The sequence below is a fragment of the Columba livia genome, chromosome 1 (assembly GCF_036013475.1).
Source record: "Columba livia isolate bColLiv1 breed racing homer chromosome 1, bColLiv1.pat.W.v2, whole genome shotgun sequence".
NCBI classification, from domain to species: Eukaryota; Metazoa; Chordata; class Aves; order Columbiformes; family Columbidae; genus Columba; species Columba livia.
The window spans coordinates 94786933-94806211 of NC_088602.1; the positions used below are offsets into that span (position 1 = coordinate 94786933).

The window sequence follows — 19279 nt, forward strand, 5'->3', positions numbered from 1 at the left end:
TTTGTTACACTCAGCAAGGATTTTCAAAGACATTCAGGGTAAAACTTTCAGGTGTCCTTTAAAGTACCTATGTTTTTCCGCAGCTCAGTAAATTACACTTCTATTTAAAACTATGCATGTTACTTAAGCTGAAAAAAATAAAGTCATATGACCAAAATTATAAAAAGAAAATGTTCAATTATGGTTCAGGATAACACTGCAATCACCAAAGATCTATACCGTATAATGCGAAAAAGTCTGAATTAAGTTTGAGGGGATTCCTGACACAAACAGCCAGGGCCAACGCAAGTACTGTTCTGTAGAAACAATCTCTCCTCTGCCACTTCATACAGAATATGAAACATGCTTAACATTAAACTATATCACTAAATAAAGCTCCTACACCAATGTCAAGACCTGATCAGACACTGAGTACAGTAATTTCTTAGATGCCTCTGACCTTTAATTACATCAAATTTTTCTACTTAAGCATGGCAGTGGAATTATCAGCTACATTTTAATAATACTGATATCCACCTCCACAACTTTTAGTGTAATGTGCATTTTGAAGTTCTTTCCCTTGCATCCACCTAGAACTATTTTAAGATTCAGATCTATTTCAACAACTCACAGTAAATATTCTGTGTCCAGTCCTATCAAATGCAACACAATATACCGACGAAAGATGGCCAAGAATCCGTCTGTGCATCTTGACATGCTGATACATACTCCCTGGAAATGAAGTACTGAACTTTGCGTATCCAGTTAATTGTTTTGCTCGATACACTTCCACTAAAACATAAAGAAAACAAAGCATGAATGTACTAATGTTTAAAACAGGTCTATTCTAAAACAATGTTTTATTTAACTTCCATTAGTATATTACTTAAGAATTTCTGAAAAGTTACTTTCAGGCTTCACCTTTGTGTGTACAAATTAAGACGGTATTTTAAACCTGTTCCAATAAAAACTTCATTCTCTAAATATGAAGCATTCAATATTATCTTTATTTTCCCATAGCTTTTTATACCTTGAACCATACAAGAGCCCTTCTATTCAAAGAAGAACAATTTGTATTTTCTGTAGGTTTCTCGACTTAATACAGGGGCTTTATAAATGAAAGAGATGTTATCTAGACGCTACTGCTTCACTAGTGCTGTGAGCAGACCTTTGTACCCAATACATAACTCCAGATCCAGTTCTGAAATGCCATTTTCAGTGTTGTAGCAAGGCCAGTATGCCAAGATAGCCATCGTATGCTCACAGCAGCAGTGATCGGTGTTGAAAACAGCTTACCGAGATTTGGTGGCGTGCCATAGTTCACAGGAATTTCAGGAGGTCTTCCTCTATGAAGAGCAGCAAATGCAGAGCCCTTCCAAACAGTGTTCCTGCAATCTTTAAAACCAATTGGTTGATGTTTATTGAAAGTATATGTCAGAAATGCCAAGAGAGTTGCAGTTCCAAAACATGAGAAAGAATACATATAGGTGGTCTCAAACACAGTATTGAACAACTAAAAAAATGAAACATCAAATGCCCCAGAATTTTCATGAACAGTGCAACATCAGAGAAGAGAAAAATCCATTTAATAGAGTAACAGAAGGAGGAAAAAAAACCCAACAAAACCAACTGCCAAACTTTGAAATTGCTCCTAAGTGGTGATGCCACTGCAGTTCCCATAACACAAAACCAACTTTTCAACTGATTTTTTCCTACACGTTCTCAGTCTAAAGCATTTAAGATTATTAATAAAAATTTGTGAAAACGTTAACAAAGATTAAAAATATTTATTGAGCATTTATTAGCACGGAATTATATAAGTAGATGATCTCAAGAGGTCGCTTCCAACCTGACAATTCTGCAATTTGTAAAAAAACCTCCCACATTGACAGTTATTTTGACACACTCATGCTGAAATAATTGCAATCCTGATTTTCAGGATAGCACAGTCACTGTCATTCAGTGTGCATCCTTTAAAGCAGTTAGGACAGATACCGAAAACACAATAGAACCCAATAAATCAGTCCCACATTATAGCATCTAGCTACTCAACAGAATTTCATACAAACACATAAACACTCCCCTCCCAGAAATATTCAAAGAGATAAGTCTAAAGCTAAAAACTACTCTAACAAATAAAGTACATGCTTATGCATCGCCCACTATTCCCTTTAAGCTACAAACAAGAACTTTTTTCCTGCATATGTACAGAATTCACAAATATTCATTTTTATGCCATTTGCATCAACCAAGAAAGCTTTCAGAAAACTGGTGTCATTGTCTCACAGTTGCACTGAACACAGTACAACAGCTACTGCATTCAAAACCAATACAGGCCAATATACTACTGGAAGTGTCAAGAGATGTTAGAGAAGTAGCACCAGTGTCCTGATGCTTCATTATATTGCAATAACAGTGAAAAATGGCCACATTCAGCAGCCTCAGCACTCAAGCGTAACAATTGTCATGCAACTTAGATCCTTCTCTTCACAACAATCAATATACAGTTACACCATTAATAGACAGATCACTAGTGATTTAGTTGATTAAACACAGTACAGAAGGGGGGGGGCCAGTTTTGGTGAGAGCTCACCACTTTTAAGTGTTCCAATAGTCTTCACCATACACTTATGAAAATCTACTATACCCATTTCAAATAATAAACAAACCATACCTTTTGCTGTACGTAACAATGACTGTCTCCCTGCACCAAGTAAGGAATTCACTCTCGAAATACTGGGTGGTATCTCCTTATCCAGTATAGGGCCAATACGCTTGCAAATTTGTAACAAATGGTCTGGAGCCACATGTTTGTTGGATAGCACCTGACAGAAATTCAAGTGTTAAAAATACATTGGGTACATTCAGAACAGATGAATCTAAAAGCATCAATTTTCACAGTTATATTAAAGATTGTTTAGATATTTTCAAGTTCAACTTGCAAAACAAAACCAATTCTGTTAAGCTCTGATCTAGTAAATTCAGTGAGTAGACTCCAAAAATGGGAGTGCTGTAGTAAAATTAACTGCAGTAAAATTACTTACTGCACATCAGTATTTTACTACCGAAAGCCTGCAGCATTCACATGTATGGCACTTATTTGTGCAGCACTCTACAATGCATGTCTTTGTCCAATTCACCCAATTATTATTAAAAATAACAAATAGAATTCAAACCCTTATAACTTCAGATCGTGAAGAATTCTTTCACAATCAAGCACAAGAATTTATGCAACTAGTACTTCAGTCACACAGTACTTGTTCAGCAAACTGCAATCTAGGAGGTTTGAGTACAAACCCTCTGGAAATAGTTTCCTTGAAGAACCAGTACCACATAGCATAGGACTGCCCTACTTCCTTAAACTAAAAGGATCAAAACAGTCACCCATCCATTCAGGAAGTATCCCATACTATCTACATCTAATAACCTAAAAAAAATACAACTCCACATACACTCAGGTGTCTCAGTCAAGAACAGATGTGTGTGGGTTTTGATTATTCTTTCCCCCTCTTCTTTTTCGGAGTTCGACAACAAAAAAAAATCTTATCTAACTATAAAGTGTCAATCACAATAATGTAGAAGTTAAATATGTGAAGTAGAGTTCACACAGACTGAAGTAAACCAAACCATCAGAATCACAAACTTAAACTATTGGGGAGGTCTGAACCAGCAGGCACAAACAGCCCCATGCTTACTCCACTCTCTGACCTGGGCAAATAAAAACCAGTTAGACTCAGAAGCAGCACTGCTACTTCAGCAGCCAGACTATGCACAGTCAACACATCCAGGAGAGGGAGAGGGCCACACCAACACAGGTATGTGGCCTCTTGCCCATGTTGCTCAGAACACAGGCAGAACTAGCTTGTGCTTATGATGCTATTCCCTTAGCCTACTGCCTGAACACAGATGAGAAAAGTCCTGACAAGGCTGACCTCATCATTAGAACAGCGGGAATAAAAAGACTACATGCTGTCATGTAAGAGGCAATTCAACAAAAAGTTGACCAAATGCATGCTGATTATTGAGAACATACAATTTAAGCCACAACCTAATATTTGTTTTAATAATAAAAATACAAGTAATTTATAAATCTTGCGGGGCTATAGGTTGTATTCCTGGGGGGAAAGCAGTGCAGGGGGGTGGTAGTATCAGTAAAGTAATTACCATATAGCCAAGTATTTCCAAGCAAACCAGCTCACCAGAAGCCTAAGGCTGTTTATGGGAAATATACTGGGTAGTTCAAAGATTACAAAATGCACTTTTTCATAATTTCTTTATAAACTTTGCCTCTTGAACTGGTATGGAGCAGTAGCAGCCACAACACTGAGGACAGAAAGTTCAGGATACTTTGTGCCAAGCATTATAAACCATTTTGTTTGCATGCCATCGTCAGTAAGTATGTATTCCAAATACAATCTCTGATAAAAGCACGCATACAAAACCTTCCAATTATTTTCTGTTCTAAGCAGTTTTGCTCAGATTTTGGAAGAAACAGCTATTTCAAAGTCTTGCTCCAATTCCATGATGAACAAAGAGGAAAATAAATAATTACACCACATGACTGCATTTGTTTGTGGTCTCTGCAAATTCAGACTGAGACCAGTGGGACCAAAGGTTCCCAAAACCCCTCAAAAGCAGAAACTAAAACCTTCAGAAGATTTATTTTGATATTCTGAAATACTGTTACTCTGTATAGAGACTTTAAATTGTGTAGGAAAAAGAGGTAGAAGCAGCACATATTAAATAATTAATTTGATAACTGTACAGGCATAATAAACACAGTTTAAAAAAAAAAAAAAAAAAAAAAAACCCCACAACTGTACTGAAGTCAGAAGAATCCACACATGACATCTCCCAACACCATCACCTTTTGCCAGAACAGCTGAGGTCAGAAAGACCAACCAAAAAAAACCCCACCAAACAATCCTTTTAAAACTTAATATTACTTTTAGATTTGCTTAATTCAAGTCAGAACTTGAAAGTATTCCTGTTTAACAAGACTAGGCTTTTTAGTGACTTGAAGCATTAATTTAAAACCTCATTTGCTCAACTGACCACACCGAAAAGCAGGAGAAATGGAAACTCTATCATTTTAAGCAACAGTTAAAAATTAAGAAAATGTTTTAAACAAAATCTCATCACTTCTCTGTGCAAGCACAATTCTGGTATCTTCAAGTGTTACACAGGAGGGACAAGGGGATTTAGCTATAACAATTCACAAACTGACGGGTAAGGGAGAAGTCAGTAAATTAACATGGAGAATCTTAGGGGAGGAAAAGGAAGAATAAACATTGGTTTAAAGAAAACAAGATCAACTACAATAAAACAGGATAAAACCACACAGGTCAGGCACTACCAGGGCGTCATTTCATAAGATTCAATATACTTTGCCATTTAAGAAGCAAGAAAACAAAACACCAAGACAACTTTCCATTCTGAAATGGGTATCAGTTAAAGAAAACACTTAAAGCAAACTATATCAGCAGAATAAGGCATAAAGCACACGGCTGTTGCAAGATCACTCATATCCTTCTTGCATTTAGAAACAAAGCTATGACCAGTGAGTCGTCAGAGATAAAGAGCATACTCATAGGCACCAGAACTGCCAACCCTTGATTTCTGAACAGCGATTTCATTTCCTAATCTGTTGAAAGGGGCAGATGAAGGAAGCCAACCAGAAAATAAATACCGTCAAATCAAAACACACTTAACAAACTTGCTCATGAAACACTGAAATGAAACCTTGCTTCAGATTGGTTCTTCCCTATATGTAGGCAGTGGCATGTACCAACGCACAACGCCAAGCTCCACCTCTGCTATGTAAACAATATCCTCAATTTAAAACACCACTTGCGTTTTTGTTAGTCTAATGCAAAGAAATTAAAGGCCTTTTCAAAATAATTCCCATGTCTTAACAGAGCTGGAATGAAATTACAAGGTAAAGGTTTGGGCCTGCTCTTAAAGGTAAATGGTTTAACAACGATGTTATCATCCGAATGAAAAGGTGTTTTTCGGGTGCTTTTTTTTGAAAAAAAAAAAGAAAAGGTCTCACCAATTCTTCATAACTTCTATAATGTTCATTGCCTTGCCAATCCAACCTTTTAGGAAGCAACTAAATGGAGAAAGAAAAAAAAAGTAAGCGGCTACAGGGGAATGAAGGATAGACCATTTTCAAAACAATGCGTGTTGAGGGGAAAAAGTTGGGACAGTAAAGTGGAAGAAACTTGAATGACTTGTAAAGGAAACTTTTGACGACAGCAAGAGACTACTTCAGAGCCCACACAGACCTGGTGCTGCTCCAACTCCTGCACTAGCACCTGCAGAGAAAAAAAAAAAACACATTTAGAGACAAGCAAGCCTCTGGCTTCTCAAGCAGCTGCTGCCGCAAAAGGGCTCGGGAGGGGGAGGGGGGAAGCGGCTGTTCACACCTCCCCTTCAATCCTCTTTGCGGCAGCGAATGGCCGAGGGGTGCTGAGCCCAGGTGAGTGCGCGTCGCCCCTGTACTCACCTTCAGCGCTCTCCTGCAGGGCCCGGTGGTCAGGAACCGAGCTATGAGGAAGTAGAGCTCTGCAAGAGACACGGGGAGAGACGGGGGATGAGTTCGGGGCTGGCTGGGGCGGAGGGGGGGGAGCCCCCGGGGTGACTGTAATTCATAATCACGGTCAGGAAGATGGCGGCAGGGAGCGGCGGCACCGGCAGTAGCTCTCGCCCTGGCCCGCGGCCGCTCGCGCCCCGGCGGTTTTACCTGATTCAATGAGCGGCAGGGACACGCTGCCGCCGGAGTTGGAAGAGGCCGGGAGCTCAGCCATGGCGGCCTGAGCCCGGCGGCTGCCGCTCACTCGCTCGGCACAGTCGCTGCTGGCGGCGGCCGTTGCTGCCCGGGCAGGGAGCAGGCAGCAAGGCTCAGGCAGCGCCGGGCGCGGGCAGGGCCCGGCTCGGCATAGCCCTGTCAGCGCCGCCCCTCCCCCACGGCCAACCGCCAGCCAACCGCCCCCCCTCCCCTCCGCGCGCGGGAGCGAGCCGCCCCCGCCCCCCGCCGGACGCCTCGCTCGCGCTCGGGCTCCCCTCCCCCTGCGCTGGCGCTTAGCGCAGCTTCCGCGCCGCCGCCATCGCCGCCGAGCGACCAGCCACGGAGCCGCCGCTGCCACCTGCGCCGGGCACGCCCCGGGGAGGGCGGAGGGGAAAAAAGTAGTTCCCTGTTCCGTGCGCCCGGCGTGCGGCGCGGGGAGAGCGTGCGCCCGAAGCCGCGGCAGAGGCGCGGGGAGAGCGGCGGGGCGAGGGGCGACCGAGCAGGGGAGAAGGCGCCCGGTAGGAGAACGGGAGGCCTGGGCGTGCGCGGAAGGATTGCGCGACGAAGGTGGTTATGACGGCTCGTTGGTGGGCGGGGCCGCTCTGAGGTGCCGGAGGCGTCACGGGGCGCGTTCGCGTGCGCGCGGCGTGGCCGTTGGTCTGTGACTGGGGGTCGGGAGCGCGCGTGCCCCGCAGCTGACGCCGGTCGCCCCAGGGCCCTGCGGCGCGGCCTCTGCTTTGGGCAGGCCGGGGGCCGGCGGGGACAAGCTAGAGCCTGTAGCAAGGCACCGAAAACCGGCCGCGGGGCTGGCGGCTTCCTGGGGCCATGTGGAGCCAGGAAGGCGAAGCAGGCGCCGTGTGGCCCAAACCTTCGCGTAAAAAGCACGTTGCCCTGCGAGTGCCGTGGGTTGCTAGAGAGCTGGGTACAGCGGTGCTTCTCTCCGTGCTGAGGGAGCTGAGGAATGGCTCCGGCAGCGGCACGAGTGTATCTGCAAGCAGAGCATCACCAACTAGTGTTTTTACACGTGATCAGCTGTCTTTTGCTTCCCGAGTTCCACTTTAGGTAGATCTCCTAACTCCTCAGACCCATAGGGCTCCTGTGCTACTGAAGCTACATGAGGGTGATGCTCAGGGGCACCTCAGCTGACCTAAACTTCAATTCAGAGACTGGTTATTTCCCCACCTCTCTCTGGAGGAAGGCATCACTTCAACAAAACTGGCAGCTTTACCCCAGTGCCTTGCATTGCTTCTCTGCAGAAGGGTGCCAGCACCACCTCACCCCACCCCAGCTTTAAGAGCTTATTTACGGGTGTTTTGGTTGTTTTTTTTTTTCCCCTCCTTAGAGTTATTTCTCGCTTCTGCCCAGCATGAACAGTAATGTGAATGTAGTAATGGCTATACCTGTGTTGGATTTTAAATCTGAGCTGTTCCTTTTTTCCTTTCCCCACCCATGGTGGCGTGGTATGCACTTTGAGAACCTTTGAAATAAAAATATTTTTACATGTAGTTGTAGAAATATCTGTGTATTTTATTAATCTCACTACCTCAGATGCACGTTCAGTTTTCGGCAAAGAGCTTTCGTACACCTGAGGTGCAGGCGCATCCCTGGAAGGCAGGCAGACTGCTGCTTCTGCCTCCTGCTTCTCACCTCCAGCCTGGTTAGTGTTCCTGCATCACAGTTCAGGTACAAGAAAAAGATATCCTGCCCAGTAAAAATCCTCTCCTTAGAAGAGATCCATGGTTTTCTGGTTCCTGTATTGCTGCAAGCTTCAGCTGCATTGCTCTTACAGGCCACCTGTGTTCCTCTGGATTTCATTGCCAAACAACTCAGTATTCATTAGCTCAACCTGGATGCACTTGAGGTGCATCCGTGTTTTAAAGAGCTGTGGTCTAGTTGACACCAGAAAATGAATTCCAGAAGAATGGTGCAGTGTGAAAATGTATAAAGCAGCACTGCCTTAACCACTATTAGAAGCATACAAATACCAGAGTATCTCCAAATAAACATGTTTTGTTCTGTTCATGTTGTATTTTGAAGTGGACAGCCCTCTGTTATGTGTGTTCCGTAGGGCTGTGTCCAAACCTGCATGAGCTGTCACTCCATTCTACAAAGCAAATGGATCTGGTATTGTAGAGGAAAGAATGCTTTTTCTGAAGCATACCCATGGAAATTCTTGTTGGATGAATTAAAATACCTTCCAATCCAATTCTCCACAAGCAGAATTGACATCTAGTGCCAATATATACAATTCCTCATTTTCTCAGTAGCCAAACTGGTGATTTTTTTTTTTTTTTATTTTTTTATTACAGTTACACGTTGGCGTTTCATGCTGTGGAGGAGGGCAGTGTATCTGTCATTTATATAACCTTATTTACGGGGTACAACATGTTTAGCGTTTAATTTTTTTTCTCCTCCAGTTAACTGCTTATAATAGCCGGGAAATACTTAAAGAGCTGCCCCCTCCCCCCCGCCACTCAAAGGGTGCACAAACAGTAGCTATCTTTAATAAAGAGAAGCATGCCTGTATCTATGTGCTTGAGAACCGCACATTAAGACTTGTCCCCAAGAGTAAATATTAGGAGCAGTTACCACAAATTAAACAGTGGATAATAGAGAAAGACAACAGGATCTCAACATGAGAGACTCAAAACACGCATGAAAATTAGGCATTCAGTAAAGGAGGTAAGAGGTTATTTTGGAGTATTTACCTGCAAATTTATTAGTCATTTAACTAGTGCTTTTGACTTGCTAAAACCACAATGTAGCTATGTCATGCTACTACTAAATTAAACCGATAAGGTAACTGGAGGGGGGTTTTGGAGAGGAAGGCAGGGGGTTAGAAAAAGTGGGATAAATGTAATTTTGGAATATCCAAGAACTTCAAGCCAAAGCCAAGTGCACTCTGCAAGGAATGCAGCTGTGGTGGAATCGCACGAGAAGCACTTTGTGGTCCAGTGTTGGAGGACATCCAACATAGAAGCTAAAGAAACGTTAAACATTGCTTAAATATGGAAGGGCTAAAATGGTAAGAAGGTTTCTCAAATGAAAGCATTGTTTAAGAAAGAAAGGTGAAACTGAAGGGTTTTTTTTAGAAATAACTGTGATAATTTGAAGAAGGCACCAAGAATGTACAGGAAGCAGACACTGTGCTTGCAGGTGTTACTTAACAGCATAAACAAGTTCTCAGTCAAGGGGAAAAAGGAAGAAACAAAGAATGTTACTTTTTCATCTTGACTCCTCCCAGGACAAGGTTGACAGTTGCTTCGTAGGCATCAAATAGAGTGGTAAGATAAAACCACGCAACTAACTGCTGCAATACAGCAAAATAATGTGAAATGGGAAAAACAAAGCCAACCAAAAAAAACCCAAACACAAACACATACCAAATCCAAACAAAAACCAAAACCAACACAGAAAAAAAAATCACAACCAAAAAAAAACCCACCAAAAAAACACAAACCAAAACAGAACAACCCTGCACACTGTGGGAAAACTGTAGTAATGCTGTACTAGATTTGATTTATTTTAATATATACTTGTGCTAGTTGGACTGAAATGAGGCTATCTTCTTCATGCAGTTAGAAATGTTTTTTTCAGCTAGCATGGTTGTTTGGGTTTCATTTGAGAACAAGAAGATAACACCCTGGGACAGAATTGTTTTTCTCAACTTCCCAGTGTTTTTAAGTTGGAACGAAGAGAATGTAAGAACTTACCAGTATCTTAGTTTTTGTCTGGGAGCCAAGGTCTTTTCTGAGCTCCCTATCTGCAGGTGTGACACAGCTGGAAAAGGGGGGGACATGGATGGGACAGGCCTTGACTGACATCCGGTCTGATCAATGAACACATTGCATGCCATTAGTGTCATGCTTCATATTTACGGAGAGTTGGGTTTTCTGGCTGGGGAGACCCGTTCTGGTTCTTCTGTTTTGGTTGAGTTCTGTTCCCAAGTTCCTTTAATTTAGCTGCTTTGCAGAGGCCTCTGGGCCTTTTTTCCTTTTTCCCCCCTCTTGCCCCAGGATCAGCTGTTCGGGACCAGGATGCTGCTTCCTGGGACTGACTGCTCAGCCCAGATGGAGTTCACAAGGAATTGTTCTGAGCATCGCTTATATTTTATTTCCATTTTCTATATATAATTAGTAGTACATTAGCATTATTTTGTTATTTCATTAAACTGCTTTTATTCAATCCGCAAGTTTTTCCTTTTCAATTCTTTCCCCTATTTGGGGGCAGGGGAGCCATTTGCTCCATTTGCAGCTACTGTGGTTTTGATTACTACTTGGGGTTAAACCACAACAATAAATATGCTCCCTTCTGCTGAAAGCTGTTACATCGTCAAGATTGATTTAATTTTCTCAAATACAGCAAGAAATAATCAAGACAGTTTTGTACAACACTAAGTGGCTCTCAGCACAGGCATGTTTGTTTGAAACCACAATCCATCAATCTGAAACCTTATGCAGAGGGTACACTCTGCTCACAGCATGTTACGCTCACCCAACAGCTCATCCGCACCAAAAGGGAAGAGTTCTTGTGCCTCCCTCCCTGCTCCTGCCCAGGCTGCTCCCCAGCTTATCCTCTCTGCATTCCATTACATACACTCAGCTACCTGGAGGAGTCCACAGCCTTAGGTTCATTCTTCCCCAGGCACCAGAAGCTTTATTGATTTTAAGGCAAGATTTGGGGAAATTCCAATATGGTTCCAACATAACACCACCATCATCTGACCAGTTAACGTTCAAGATGATTGCTTTGTGCATCTTCCTTAAAACAGTTATTTACACGTGAGTGCATATGCAAACTCTTAGATGCCAAACAGATGAAAATATCTGATGCTTACTAATTATTGACTTAGGGTTTTTTTTTAAGGGAACAGAAACGGCACCAGGCTATCAGCTTTAAAACTTCAATCCAAATACAACTACAACTACCGTTTTCTACTTGCTACTCACTCCCTGCATTACCACCTATCTCTTCAAAAGCACATTTTTAACAATATGAAGAAGTTGGTTAAGAATCACTACACCACTTAGATTGGGATAGTCAATGCAGAAGCTACAAAAACTTCCTTTCATAATCAAGATTTATTTGGCTTTTGTTTGATGATCACAGACACTATGAACAATTTTACAATTGTTTTTATTCACAAAGGGTTTTTTAGATCTAAAAACTATAATACTTTTTTTTTTTCCCCTAAAACTATTTCAAATATTTATTGTTTGATCTTTGTAGACAAGCTGTCCTTTTAAAACTGGATGTGAAGTTCCAGTATCTCAAACTGACATAACAAGTTACATCTGCCAAACAAACTTTTACCTAGTCAGTATTTAAAGATATAATAAAAGATTCCAAACTTTTGCATCACTGCTACAAAGTTTTTGAAAAAAAATAAAGCTGCAACTACCAAAAATAACTTTGTCACAGATATACATCACTCAGCAAGAAATCCAACACTAGGGAGCAGTTTTATTAGATAAGCAATTCTACTGATGGTACAACCATAGATAAATAACTAAAATATTAAGACATTCTCAACGTTATCATTAGGAACTCCAAAGTCTGATCTGTGTTATGCTTCTTTTAATAGGATAGAAAAACTGTCCCTCAGAATCTATGGAACATTAAGCCTAATCAAGACTTCAAAGCTTTCTCCTTAATGTAACATGCCATTAATTGTTTCATAGAAAACAGACAACCATTACATGATTTTACCACTTAAAAAAAGCATTTACGCTTATCTAAATATGTAAAAAAATGAGTTGAGTTGGGATTCTCTCCTTTTTAAAAATGTGTTTTCTAGAACTACTAAAAAACTTGCATTTACAAAATAGTTGATAAAAATATTCCTCTGAATTGTACAAGAAGAAAGGTATAAGGACCACCAGTTAAAGACTCGGTACCAGATGTTACTCAGACTTAGCTTCTTTCTCTACTGCTGCATCAGATGCTGGGGTCTGAAAAGAGAAAAACAAAACAGCACACTTAAATGCAGAAAGTTTCTAAGTGACTCAGCTTTTTAGTTTATAGTATTTTTAATGCACAAATTAGCTAACTTAATATAGAGAAAAAAACATTACTTGTTTCTACATACCATGTTTTACAGTCTCAATAAACTGGTGTCATGATCTGCTTATTTCTCTTGGATAATGACCTACTAAAAACAAACTGTCTTGAAAAGGCTTCTATCTCCTCAGATGCATCCCTATGAATTTCAGAATGTTGCTATTGTTACTACTCAATACACTCTAAAGCATTTTTTTTTCCAAAGAACAAAGCCCATTTCAACAGTTACTGTCTTTATGAAAGAAAGAAGTAGCTTTTTAATCTACTAAGCTAAAATCCCTGCATATAGGGTGTTCAGAAAACACTACAGATACACTTCATGCATTTAAATTTCAGTGCAGCACTGTTAACATATTCTCAAATCTTACCATGTTTTAAAGTAACTAAGACTTAGAAACACAGCACTGCATGACATCAAAGAATTTTGTAAAAATACATTCAGTGAAACTGAACCGTGACAGCAAAGCTATGCTGTTTTCAAGGAAAGTCTCTATATGCTGTACCTTAACTTCAGAACAAATTCATACAAAATTAATTGAGTAAAATCACAACTCCATTTAGATAGGAAAGGTTGCTCCATTTGCAATGCAGGTTAGAAAAAAGGAATGCAACATATATACTAACATAAAAATTATAACTGCGTGTTCTATCACAGCAGCACCCACACAGGAACTCCAGCACCCGTTCAAATCTTTACTGCCACCTGGGGGAAGATTTTCAAGGATGGCCCACAGAAGCCATATCCACTTGCAGGCACTAGTCTGTGAGCATCACCATAAATTGTCACCGCCCCTTCACCAGATCATGGATTAACAAGAGCATCACTGACACTCATCCCGATTGACAACAGAAACGTCCAACAGGACAAACTCTTCCTCTGCCTCTTCTAGACTTGGGTGTTATAGTAAACCTGCAATTTTGGCTGGCATATGATCAGTGTGAGACCAGCAGGAAGATGTGCCCTAAAGCTCATCATGCATTTTTTATAAATTTACATCTTCTCTGCACTGGTGTATTAAATAGACCCCAGCTGAGAAATATTGCCAAATTTAACTTTTGCTGGTATTGCTGAAATACTACACGCACAAATTAAAAGACTGAATTATGTGACAGTAGTACAGAACCAGAGCTACACAGAAAGTTAAGCCAACTAAACAATTCTTAATTATAGCACAACTTTTCCACTACGATCACACCGTAAGCTTGCAAATGAAAACTGTTACCCCAAAGTACATTGTCTTGTACACTCCAGTACCATCCTGTACCTTCCTCACCCACCAAAACCCATCATCTACCCAAAAACCGAATACTTTTTTCCTCTATTTGAAGGTCTAGCTGCACACTGATAGATCAGTGTGATAGAAAAAAGAAGTATCCCAAAAAAAATTACTTTTCAATACAACTACCAGACAGGAAACATGAATCACACATCTTAAAAAAAAAAAAAAAAAAAAAAAAAAAAAAAAATCTGACTACCTGATCAAACTCCACTGAACTAATTAAAATGAGCACGGCATTCATTCAAACAGTGCAGAAACCTGAGACTAACTGTAAGCCTGTTGCCACAGTAAAACTTGCGTTTAATTCAGTTGTTAACAGCTGCCCTAGTAAGAGGCACTGCTGCTCACCACAGATCTTATCCTAAACTTAAAATTAAATTACGTCCATATTCCACAAAAATAGTAGAATGTGGAGGATGTTTTAAGTTAGATGATCAGTGACTCCAAAAGTGTCAGCAACACAGCCATTTCAGCACAGTATTACAGACAAGACTGATTTGACATATTAATTTCTTCAGCAATGACAACTATTAGTATTTCTTGTGCCTTCCCTTCCATTCCTGCACCAAGGTGTCCCTTCTATCAAAGTCTGTATCCATGACTCCTATAAATGTTATCTCAACTTTGGTTAAATCATTTCGATTTTGGGTTTTCAGTGCACTTATCAAAACACTTGCGTAGCAAGAAGGAACCTCTCTTCCAGTAATGGCATTGGCAGACTAAAGCCCAAACCAAACCCTCCAAAGACAGACACATCCACACACACAGAGCAGTATCCTCTCTGTACATTCCATATGTACTATTTTGCCAAGACCTGCTCACAGAGAAAACAGCCCCTCTCTGAAGGACATTATCCTGTACTGTAACTTGGGTAAAATTCTCACCTTTTTCCTTAATTTTAGGGACTGTTATCATATCACTGCAGCTCTTCTTGGGGCAACAAGAATTGTCCAGGCATATCTACTAATATTTTAATAGCCTACATGTTTCTCTTGGCAGAAATAGATTCTGTTATAAGAACTGAATATGTTTCTGATAGATATATGGATAAACCAGTACAGTAAGTTATTCAGCTGCTTTGCACCAAAGAATAGAGACAGCTTTACCTCCTCACTTTTCGCTTCTCCGTTTTCTGCAGGCAAGTTGTCCTTTGTCTGTTCTGGCTTTGTCTCTTCTGTCTGTTTTCCTTTAGGCCCCTTTTTCCCCTTTGATTGAGCTTTCTTGTCCTCAGATTTATCCTACAATGAAATGAATTTGCAGTAAGTAAACTCATGTGATCTGCTAGGTGAACTTTCAAAATAATCAAAACCACACAAAACCAAGATGGACTTGCCAAACAGCAAGAGCTATTACCAAAAACTAATGAGCTAATACATAGTTCAACTGCCAAAAAAATTTTCCAAACTGTATATAAATGATGACAGTTTCAGATAGTACAGCGAGAGAATCAAACTGGGTTGAGAAGATAACAAGATTCTAGTGGCTAGATAGAGCAACTTGCAATATGTTATTTAGCGTTGTAGTGCATAAAAACCAGCAACGCAGTCCTTCAACTTTGTAAATACAAACCACTTCAAACTCTTTTTCCTCTTATATTGATAGGTGCGAATTTCAGCAACTTAACCTAAAGAAACGAATCATCTGGTAGTATCATTTTCCGTGTTCCTTTTCTTAGTATCTCAGTCACGTCCTCTGTATCTACATGACTGTTATTAAATGGGTAGGGAAGAAGTATTTGTTCAAGAGCTATTTTCATATAAATATGTAATACATCCTCCCAGGCATTCCTCACAGCAACCACATGTTACAAAGTTTGCCTGTCCTCCAGCTGATCCCCCTACTTATAAAATATTTCTGTCAATTCAGAATTATATAAATGCACTATTTTTGACACCATCTGACAAACATCACTTAATGACACTAACAAAAATTTTCAATAAATTACAAACTATAACACTGTTTTTAGTATAATCTGAATAAGCGACTAGAAAATATAACGCATTTATTCCTCTAAGCAGACCACTACACCGATCTACCTTAAAACGCACCTGATCTCATTAAAAATGGTGTGTATTTCATTGGTATGTTCTTCAAATTACGTCCTAATTTGTTGTTTCTGACCTAAAATTAACTCCAAGAATAAAGTTCTCATTTTTATATATCTTGGGTACTGTAGCAATGTGTATCTCAGATTAACATTAGGAATTCATTTGGTCAGAAGTATTCCACAATATCCACACTCCAAGCATCCTTCCTTAAAAAAAGCATGCAACTTTTTAATAGCTATCTGAATAAGTTTCCTATTCTACATGAACATTCATGTAAAATGCTATCTTTATAAAAATACTATTTTGTCAACCAACTGCAACTATTAAGTAAAGTTAAGTGTTTTACAACACTGGATATAGACATGCAGTAAGCTACATCAAATACACAAAAGATGCAAAGTAAAAAAAAAATAAAAAAATACTGAAGCATCTTGTGTCCACAAAACTTCAGGAATTATTTATACCTATTTTTAGAAAAGATCTATTGTTTTTTTTTAATCCTCAGAAGCACAGAAAAAACAGCTGAAACGTGCTAATGGAAAACAAAATTAAAAAGTTATAAGTGCTAAGCTCCATATTAAAAAATCAGGTAACAATTTCACAACAGACATCTATGTTTTGCTGTCAAAATGCGTTTTTCTTCATTAATATTTTTTAAAGAAAAATACCATGCGAGTACATAATGAGCAAACTTCTCTCAAACAGAAAAAATAGTATCAAGAGGTTACAAAGCTGATGCAAAGAAGCATTTTTTTGATGGATTAGATACAGAAAAATGATAACAATTAAAAAAAAAATTAAAACTATTAATTGACTGGTATGCAACAGTGAGTCCAGAGATAGCTAAAACGGCAGAGAAAATACTACAGCTGGAAAACTAAAACACAATCAGAACAAAAGAGATTTCTACATTAGCAATAAGAAAGTTTTCAAGTGATAAAAGATTTTAGTGACAGCCTGAGTTTTAGCACAAAGATGATCAAACGTAAAGCAAGTTATACATTTGAATTTGAATTCATGTATTCATATTACAACAGTATTCCACGGGGGCCTTGTGCAAGGTGTTCTACTCAGTATCTTGAGACAACAACTGTTTGTGAAGTACTTGGTTTACATTAGTATGTTCCCAGCTATGAACTGTGGAAATGTTTCTTTCTAGAGTTAAATCAGTTATAGGCAGCAAGTAAGAATCATGCATATCAGTCAGCACCAAGTAACATCATTAAGATTTAGATGTACAGCACAATGACACTAAAAGAAAGAAGAAAAAAAAAAAAAAACAGCACTTAAGTAAAATTGGAAAGCTTCCCTAAATTCAAACCACTATAATTAAAGTGCATTACTGATAAGTAACTGTTCAGTAGGATTAATAAAATGAAAATATCAAGTCCGTGAAGAGGAACTCTTCATTAGTGTATTTGAAACATTCTTAATACATACATTAAAAAGAAAACATATGACCACACTTAAAAACACATACCAACAAAGCCAATAAATACACATTTCTCCCAAAAAACAAAGAATTTTACACATCAGTTATTGGCACTGTGCAGGTTATACTGAAAAACTGTACGATTCTGCTACACCACACTTACACATACACACAAAGACCTGAAAGCTACACTATATGCATGGAAACTCAGACATCTTTCAGTGGCTAAATAATTCATTTTTTTTTTTGGTCCTAAAACACTGCTTTAAATAATCAGCATATTTTGTCCCCCTTTTTTATAGTGATGAAATACAATCCTATGTACAGTTGCTTTGACATTCAAGCAGCCCTCAGTACCAAACTACCATCTAACACTCAGGAATCAGTGACCACTGCAATACCCTGCATGCTTCACAAGGATCTGCTCAACCAGTGGTGGAATGGACCTGTAGATACTGACAGAAGCATCTAATAACGATGCTTCAGCTAAACGAGCATTCCCACAAGGAACATGTGAAGACAAGTGAAAATGTTCAGACACCGTACATGACAGGAAATGAGTGGCCACCAGACACCTGCACAATGAACTTGACAACCCACCCTCTTCCCAGCGACTCTCACCTTTGCAGCCAACTTTTTTGGTTTCGGCTCTGCTTTGGCAGGAGCAGGTTTCTGTGAAGAAAGAACACGTACGGGAGAGATGCAGCCCTCCATAATCCCCTTTTCGCTTCGGGAAGGCAGCACAACCCCCTCCCAGCCCGACAAGGACACCCCGCTCTCGCTCCCGTACTCACCGCTGACAGCCGCGCCGATCGCCTCTTCGGCTACACACGGGGGACAAGAGAGAGAAATGGCATCAGCGGGCGGGCTGGGAGGGCTGGGAGCGGGGCGGGCCGGCCCCGCCTGGCCCACCATGGCCGCCCTGCGCCGGGCACCTACCTCCTCGGGGGCCTCCCCGTCCGCCACCGTCACCTGCCAAGACAAACAGTGCGCGTCAGGCGGCGCAGGCGCCTCGGGCCGGCGGCGGGGCGGGAATGGCGGCCGGGCACGTGACGCCGCCGCCGCTCGCCCGCCCGCCCCCTTTCCCGCCGCCGCTCGCCCGCCCCCCCGCCCGCCCCCTTTCCCGCCGCCTCTTTCGGATTGCGAGCCCCGGAGAGGCGGCCGCCGAGACCCTGCCGAACCTTCCAGACACAGCCACCGCCGGCTGCCCGCGCCCGGCGCCGCTGTCCCCAGCGGGGGCCCCCCAACAGGGAGTCTACGGAGCCGGCTGGCAAGAGGAAGGCGTCCGCTCCAGTCGGCGAACGGTGGCGGCCGCCGCACCGGTGCTGGCGCAGCAGCTGCTTTCCCGAGAGCCCCGTTCCCCGCGCGGTCAGACCGCCCTCCCCCCGCTACGCCCGCCCGTCCCTGCGGCGGCACCGCGGTTCCCTGGCGCCTGCCGCCCGTTTCACCTTTCTCTTCGGCATGGCGAGGCTGCGCGGCGGCGGCTCCCGGCCGCGACCCCCGGAGCTGCTTCGGCGGCAGCGGCTCCCGCCCGGCTGCTGCGCACGCTGCGTGCCTCACAGCCAAGCGCTGCGGCTGCCTGCGAGCCCGCCGCGCTGCGCAGGGAAACCACCGCCCCCCCTCATCCCAGCAGCGCCAGCGGCACCGCAACAGGATCCAGCCGGATTGGAGGGGGGGCGGGGGGGAAAGG

General features: G+C 41.7%; 2 protein-coding genes across 5 annotated transcripts in view; both read right to left on the reverse strand.

The window, feature by feature from the left end:
* The window catches only part of BRWD1 (bromodomain and WD repeat domain containing 1), a 56438-nt gene extending 49116 nt beyond the window's left edge, over positions 1-7322 (reverse strand). For 2 of the 3 annotated variants that reach the window (XR_010473583.1, XR_010473582.1), the window contains exons 1-7: positions 6725-6952; positions 6488-6546; positions 6267-6296; positions 6032-6091; positions 2654-2804; positions 1276-1374; positions 611-771 (exon numbers count right to left, since the gene is read on the reverse strand). Coding sequence is in view for 1 of the 3 variants with exons in the window: in XM_065068114.1 (XP_064924186.1) it covers positions 611-771; positions 1276-1374; positions 2654-2804; positions 6032-6091; positions 6267-6296; positions 6488-6546; positions 6725-6788 (624 nt within the window). In the remaining 2 variants the exon portion in view is untranslated. Of the gene's footprint in view, positions 1-610; positions 772-1275; positions 1375-2653; positions 2805-6031; positions 6092-6266; positions 6297-6487; positions 6547-6724 lie in introns of all 3 variants that reach the window. The other variant, XM_065068114.1, reaches the window with a different exon arrangement.
* Positions 7323-11831: 4509 nt separating this feature from the next.
* Positions 11832-19274, reverse strand: HMGN1 (high mobility group nucleosome binding domain 1). 2 transcript variants are annotated; one of them, XM_065068342.1, is made up of 6 exons: positions 19038-19274; positions 18529-18561; positions 18384-18413; positions 18211-18261; positions 15216-15347; positions 11832-12720 (listed from the first exon to the last, which is right to left on the reverse strand). In XM_065068342.1, the coding sequence occupies exons 1-6, from the start codon at positions 19050-19052 to the stop codon at positions 12673-12675; spliced, it is 309 nt and encodes a 102-aa protein (XP_064924414.1). In that variant the 5' UTR covers positions 19053-19274; the 3' UTR covers positions 11832-12672. The 2 variants fall into 2 exon arrangements, with proteins under 2 accessions (XP_064924414.1, XP_064924422.1); XM_065068350.1 differs by lacking the exon at positions 11832-12720 and adding an exon at positions 12882-12917.
* Positions 19275-19279: the final 5 nt, after the last annotated feature.